The sequence below is a fragment of the Rosa rugosa genome, chromosome 5 (genome assembly GCF_958449725.1).
Source record: "Rosa rugosa chromosome 5, drRosRugo1.1, whole genome shotgun sequence".
Taxonomy (NCBI): Eukaryota; Viridiplantae; Streptophyta; class Magnoliopsida; order Rosales; family Rosaceae; genus Rosa; species Rosa rugosa.
Window position 1 is genome coordinate 18,817,971 of NC_084824.1, and position 7,420 is coordinate 18,825,390.

General features: G+C 40.1%; 1 protein-coding gene across 1 annotated transcript; it reads right to left on the reverse strand.

Annotated features, from left to right (window-relative positions):
* Nucleotides 1-4,310: 4,310 nt before the first annotated feature.
* LOC133711299 (uncharacterized) lies at nt 4,311-6,964 on the reverse strand. The gene is made up of 5 exons (XM_062137442.1): nt 6,700-6,964; nt 5,192-6,568; nt 4,740-4,941; nt 4,470-4,666; nt 4,311-4,375 (listed from the first exon to the last, which is right to left on the reverse strand). Exons 1-5 carry the CDS (start codon nt 6,962-6,964, stop codon nt 4,311-4,313), a joined length of 2,106 nt encoding a protein of 701 aa, XP_061993426.1.
* Nucleotides 6,965-7,420: the final 456 nt, after the last annotated feature.

Here is a 7,420-nt window from a genome sequence, read left to right on the forward strand (position 1 = left end):
GGGTGACGACTCCGGCAAGCCAGTAAAATCTTTGGAGACTGGTCGTGTGGTTGGCTTGAAGAAAAGACTTACTTACAAGAACGAAGCATCGGTGCACAACGGCTGTTGGATCTTGCATGAGTTCTACCTTGATCGATCACTCAGAGACAAGAAACAAAAGGTGAAAGACTATGTTCTTTGTCTGCTACAAAAAAATGGCGAACTCAAAACCAAGATCGAAAAGAAGAGAAAGCAACGTGAAGAGGAAGAGGTTCTTGAAAACAATTATGCCTGTGATGATGGAGAGAACATAAACAAGGAGCAAGAAGAGTTTCTTGAGCCACAAGCGAAGCGACAACGAAACGTTCCATCCATTGATAATGCACTAGTACCAATGCCATCAGAAGAGGATTCATTCGCAGCTGAGTTAGAAGAGACATTGCCATGCTTTGAAGATGATAATGCACTAGTACCAATGCCATCAGCAGAGGATGCATTCGCAGCTGAGTTAGAAGAGACATTGCCATGCTTTGAAGATGATAATGCACCCTCAGAAGCTGAAGCAATTGGCTTTCAAGGTGAGGAGAATTGGGGACTCCAACAGTTAACTTCCGAGGTGCAATCAGGCCCTTCATTTGGAGAGGATCATGGAATATTTATTCCACTACCAGAGGAAGATTTTCTCTTGGAGGAAATGGTAGAACAAATGGGTATGGTAGAAATGGAAGACCAGCTAGTTGTTAATGGTGCGACTAGTAATATGGAAGTGGCGGAAGAAAACGTGCTAAACAACACCCTTCTTCACACTCCCGCATCATCCTTGTCTGCGGCCTATGATGGCACTGATATGCCATATTTATCCATGGAAAATGGTTGCACTGATTCAGCTGGAAGCAACAATGTTTGTGGAGGATCGATTGGCTTTCAGGATGGTGCGTACTGGCCTGAGTCTTTAGTGGAGGTCCTTACTGAAGAGCAACAAAAGACAGCTGATAAAGATTGTTCAGATTGGTTGGAGTCGATCAGTTTTAGTCCTGAGGAAAACAACTTCCTTTGGAGTGAAGTGCAATGGTGTTTGTAGCTGACCTTGGCATGCAATGCTCTTATTGCCTAGTTCTTGAGATTGACAACAATGTCAGTCAATCTAGTTTTGGTTTGTTGTATCTTTTTGAGGAACGTGGTACTCTTTCCTTTGTCCGGGGTTTTATCCCAAAGGGTTTTACCTGGAAAAGGTTTTAACGAGGCCACACAATTTGCATTTCCTCTCCTTTGTAACTTACAAATTGTAAGCCGGTTATTCTACATTAATGAAATCTTCAGAGTTTCATTACAAGTACAAAGAGTCAACATTCGGATTCAACAGTTTTTAGTTTTTTACATTTCAATATATCCTGTTGCAAGAAATAAGTTGGTTAAGCTTATGAAGCTTTCTATTTTATCAGTTTTTAAGTTTCTTCATATTACTTGCTGAACAAATAAGTAAAAGTAATCTCACAAAACTGCTACTGTTCTATTATCTATCGGTACGATAATCTTTATGCATGATTTCCTTGTTTTATTGGAGGCTTTAATTTAGGACGTAATTAATCTGATACTCGTTTAGCAATTAGTTCATCTTTTGTGTCTGAGTTCTTGACAAGCAGTGATCCATTAGGAAAGACCGCAGAGTGTACCCTCTCCTTCTCTTGCAAAACAGATGTATATCACAAGAGGCAAGTGAAATGACCAGACTAAGACTAGTGATTTATTATTTGTTTATGGGCTGGGGGTTATTGCTCATGTTTTGCACTGGGCAAAATATAAAGGCCTCTACAGGAGGGAGAGTTGCTTTCCTTACCAATGTTCTCGAGCTTCTTACTCTCCCGGAGGCAAAAGAGCCGGGGAGGCCTGCCTGTGATTTTCTTTTTGGGGAAATGATCGTTTACCCAATTTCAGCTTAACAATTGCCCACTTGCACAACGAAGAGTTTAAAAACCCCATTTACCCAAAACACTCTAAGGGATTATTTCCCCTTTACCCAATTAATTCTTTTTTAATTCTTTTTATTTATTTTTGGGACTTTTTTGCCCTCTCCTTCTTTCTCACTTAGAGAGAGAAGTCATCCTCCATCTTGCTAAGCTCCGGTGACCAGTGGTAGCCGCGGACTCCGGTGACCGGATTCCGGCAACGGATCACCGGAATCCGGTAAATAGTCGCCGAAATCTCGAATCCGGCTACCGGACTAGTGACCGGATTCCGGCGGCTGAATTTATTGCCCCCCAATAATACCCAGTAACCATATTATTGCCCCCCCCCCCCCCCCAATAATACCCAGCTCCAAAATAAGTCCATAATTTTCTGAATATATTTTTGCCGAAATATCCATGAATTAATTCTGATTTTCTTCTTTATTTTCGGCTAAAATTCCTTTAGGAATTGTAGGATGAACCTAGACTTGTTTTGGACTTCTTCTTTCCTTAAAATTCTCCCTTGAAAATCTCCATGCATATCATTCCTTGTGTGGCGTCAATCACCTTGATTTTCCACGTTATTTCCTTGTTTCTCTCTTGGCTTTTTACGGCAACACATAATTAACTCCTCCAAGAATATCTTTTTGCCCTTAAAAATCTCCCTTGATTTCCTCCAATCGAAATCTCCAATCACTCTCCTTGATTTTCACGTTGGCTCCTTTTTTTCCTCTCTCCCAATAATCATATTATTACCCTCCAATAATCATATTATTGCCCCCCAATAATCTATTGACACTATGTTATTATTTGTGGGAATTATGTTTTTGATAGCTGATACGTTTATTTGTGTTTATAGTGTGGAAATGTAGTGTACTATGTTGGTCTATTGGGGGGCAATAGAAATATTATTGCCCCCAGTAATGTGATTTTTAGACGTCTATTGCCCCCAGTAGACATTTAACTTCTCTCTATTGGCCTCCAATTGACATTCAAATCATTTTTTTTTTCTTTTTTTTTTCCTTCTGCCCCTTATTTTACTTAAAAAAAATAAAAAAAAATTGGGCACCCAGAAAAATGATCTGGGCACCCACATCAAGACCGGACGCGTTTCTCGCCTACCAGGTGTTGGACTCCGGCGAGGTAGGCCGACCAAAGCTGCTTGGTCGTCTTCAGGAGTGGATGCTGCTTCTCCAATCACTGCCGCAGACCGGAAAGCCCAGATCGCCGAAATCGACCTTGCTCGTCGTCGTCCGATCTCAACAGAGTCCTCGATCTGCGGCCTCTGAGGCGTCGTCTTCGGCCTATGCGGCGTCGTCCGGCCTCTGTGGCGTCGTCTCCGGCCTATGCGGCCTCGTCCGGCCTCTGTGGAGCGCGGCAACGGGCACGGTGCGGAGAGAGAGAGAGAGAGAGAGAGAGAGAGAGAGAAACTGGAGGTGGAGATCGGGGGGAGAGAGACAGAGAGTCTGAGGGGAGAGGGATGAGTTTCTTTTTAATTAATAGGGGTTAAAATGTCAATAGATATTAGATTGGGTAAATGGGGTTAAAAAACTGTTGGTGGAGCAAGTGGGCAATGTTGATGCTGAAATTGGGTAAGTGGTCACGGCCCCTTTCTTTTTCATACTGAACAAAATTGTCATGGCATGAAATAATTTTTAAATTTTTCAAGAGCGCACCGCAGCTACGATCTTCTTACTCATACTTCTTGGCCTAACGAAAAAGTCATATCAAATCGAAAATAGCTACACATCCATCTGAGCTGCAGCTATGACCAATGACCTCCCTACTCAAAATTGCCCAATGAAGCAGATAGCATGTAGAGGTTATAATTTTACCAGTTATCACCAGCGTGCCCTTTAGTTTCGCCACTAACTGGCAGTGCTCCAGAGGTCCCAAACCAACAATGCCGTGAGGCTCTTGGAGCAAACAAAGAATGAAGACACAAGCAACAACTCAGTTCTTAAGTTCTTATAATTTAATTTTACGAAATGTATGTCATTTTGTGAGAAGTATATTGCGTCCTCAAACAAATGTGCAAATATTGTGAAAATAATTTCTGGAGTCTTTTATGACCACAAAAAATCAAGATCCATAACGAGAGTGAGTTTCTTTGCTTGTATCCAATTTGGACCTCTAATAAGTAGACTGGTTCTGTTTATTGCCACAAGAGCATCATGGTGACAGCAACTTCTGCAGTAATACCACTAAAAAAGAATTGACCAAAAAAAAAAAATACCACTAAAAAAGAACGCCTTTTGAAACAGAGAGTATCTCTAGATATGCTACTTTGTTACAGGGGCATTCTTCTTTGATGGAACTGAAGCTAAGTGGTCACCAATCGTAAAGATTTGCGTCCATGAATTCTGCACCATCGGCTTAGGGACATTAAGTTCTGCGTTCTTCTTTAACCAATTGCAATCCGTTTAAGAAAATCTCGTTATCATCAAAGCCTGTACATTGACCAACATTCTAGTTAAAATAAAAAAAGAAAATAAATCATAACTCTCAAATCATATAATTCACAATTCATACAATCTCAGTTACCTGAACCCAAGTCTTCAGCTTCATCAACTGAAAGTTCTAAAAGCCTCGAATTATAAGAGGGCGGTTCAAGTGCCTTCCAATCAGTATTTTCATTGTCTTCTAGGTACATGTCAGTCTCTGTTACCCAGTCTTCAACAGTGCTGGTGTTGTCAAATGATATAGGATCCACATACTCATGCTCTTTGTTCTTATGAACCCTGTAAGAAAATCGATTAGCAAAAGATTAACATTTACAAAACACATATAAAGAGGCTATTGGTTTCTACTTACATCTGTCTTAGTTGCAAGTTGTACTGAACAAAGACAAAATCACTAAGCCGTTGATGCTCTAAGCTGTTCCTTGTCTTGTGCAGTTGGTCAAAAGGAATCTGATTCTCCTTGCACTGAATTAAGCTGCAAGTTTGACTGAGAATATGAACTGCAAAACGTGCCATATTTGGGCAACCACTGCCATATGTAGACCACCATTCAGCTGTTTAAACAAACAGAAGTCTTAAAGAAATAATCCCAAATATGAAATTCCGACAGTGAAACTACAATGACATAGGCAATGGTCTGCCTACATTTAAGTATCTATCATTCTATCGATTAAAATTATATTAACACACGGTTCGTGAAACTATTTTCTTGAAAAAATACATATGCTTCTTTAGATATCTGCTGTAGCAAATACAGAAACCATGTTTTGGAAATAGCAATGCAATCTAACTAGAGATCCTCACCGGGAAGCAGAGTGTCTCTAGCTCTAATGGCCAAATTCCTCCCCAGATCTCCAACAGCATTTTTGTACAAGTATAACTCTTTGCTAATTTCGTCTTGAACTTTTAAATCTGGAACCAATTTCTCTATGCAGTCAAGCATTTTTGACATAATCACCTTGTGCATTTCTCCCTTGATGCTATAGAAAAACTTGGGATTAAGGTAAAAACCAGCAGCATGAAGAGGAAGATCCCATAATTTTTGCCACCTGTAATCTATAATATTCCAGTAAGCCATATATTCTTCTTTCTTGACAAGTTCTCTCTTGATTGTTTCTTTTGCTCGATACATTCCTCCAAATACATATCCCATTGCTGCCTTCTTCTGGCTACCAACAATTCTCCAAACTCGCAGGAGCGGATTTGTTAATCGGGTGATCATAATGCACGCAGACCAAAATGTGTGATTACTTAATACATCCAGCATTGCTGATCCTCCTGATGTTTGAGAATAAGGGCACCCTTCCCATTCTTTTGAAGTAACCATAGTCTGCAAATTGAATTTAAGGTCAGCCATTTGTTTCAAAGTCATAAAGTCTGTAGCAAACCGAGTTACTCCCACCTTCACAATGTCATTTCCAAAAGTATACCTCCGCATCATATTCAGAATGACGACATGTTTATAGATAAATCTTGTAACAGATCTAGCCTGTTCTATAATAGATTTTATCCACTCAACTTTTCCAAAATCCTCGAGTATCAAATTTATGCAAGCAGCAGCACAGGGAGACCAGTACAGCGTAGGAAACGTATCCATCAACCTCTTCCCAGCAACAACATAGTGCTCTTCACTATTTGTAATTACTTGCAAAACACGCCCAACTCCAACTTCTTCCAACACTTGCTTAAGAATCTCATACAAAGCATCTGGAGAATTTATAAATGAGGAAGCATCCACAGATTTCAAATATGTTGTTCCTTCGGGACAGTACACTGAGAAATTTAGCAATATTCTACCCTTTTCGGAGTTCAATTGGTTTACTAGAAGCGAGCAACCATTCCTTTCCCAAGTATTCATGTGCTGATGAATATCATTCTTTACTTCTTCAACCACATTATTTAATATCCAACCCCGAAGATCATGATACGAGGGTGGTTTACTCTCCATTCCCCCAGAAGCAATTGCATCAATCATTGGCTGAAAATAAACAGAGTTCTTCACGGCACCCAGAGGAGCCTGAATTTCATATAGAAACCGTCCTATTGCCATATGAATCTGCTGACTGTTCACCTTTTCAACTTCACCATTATTGCCAATAGTGCCAGCATTAGCAACCATTGATCCATTTTCATCTCTTACCCTCTTCCAGTTTTTCCCATTTGTATTACTTGTGCCAACATCTGTTTCATTTTCAAACAAATATGAATTGGGATGACTAACTGATCTTCCTTGCGTGTTTTCGTAAAATGGCTTGTCTACCTCACTACGAATAGGAGCTGGGACATAACTCAATTTAGTAGCATTAGCAGACCAAAACCGAAACCAGCAGTAGCAGCTACAAAAGAAGTTCCACCTCTCCACCCTACTCGTCTATCAACACCCTCCTCTTGATTTTCCGAAAAACTGTAATTCGGTACTCCAGCTTTTCTCCCTAGAGCATTACCCTTATACAAGTCAACTGCTGCAAGAGGCACAGTAGTCAATCCCTCTAGACCATCACTCCTAAAACAATCATCAATCTCAAGAGGCACATCAGTCAGATTATCACCAACCCTAATCCCATTATCAACACTCATCAGTCAGTTTTGGCACGGTGAATATCAATCATAGTGTATCAATTCATTAAGGGTAGTAATCCATTGCTTAGTCTACAAGAAAGGCTACAAGTTGTGATACATTAGGAATCTAACAGTGAAACCTAAACCGACAAGGAATGCTTTAATGGGAAGCTTCTTGAGGTTTAAGTCTCATATATATATACAGATGAATTGGTCCCTGATTACTACCACGATTATTGCATAAGTTCTGTCCATTGAGAAGCAAGTTAGTAAGTAACAGAAGACCATATTCAGTGATCAAGTTAAGCAGCTGCATAAGATGGAATCCATGCCAGTGATTGCTGAGGATTTCGAAATCGCGGCATTTATTTTTCGCATAGGATGTCTATCTCTGAATTATCAATTATAGTTTTGGCACGGTGAATATCATGAGATTGATTATAGTTACTTGGTCAGTTACTTACTTGGTCAGGT

Coding starts and splice junctions, on each gene's coding strand:
- LOC133711299 (XM_062137442.1), bottom strand. CDS start 6,964: ATGAGTGTTGATAATGGGATTAGGGTTGGTGATAATCTGACTGATGTG. Junction 4,942..5,191: donor TAGAGACACTCTGCTTCCCG/GTGAGGATCTCT, acceptor TTGTTTAAACAG/CTGAATGGTGGTCTACATAT. Junction 4,376..4,469: donor AGCTGAAGACTTGGGTTCAG/GTAACTGAGATT, acceptor GTCAATGTACAG/GCTTTGATGATAACGAGATT.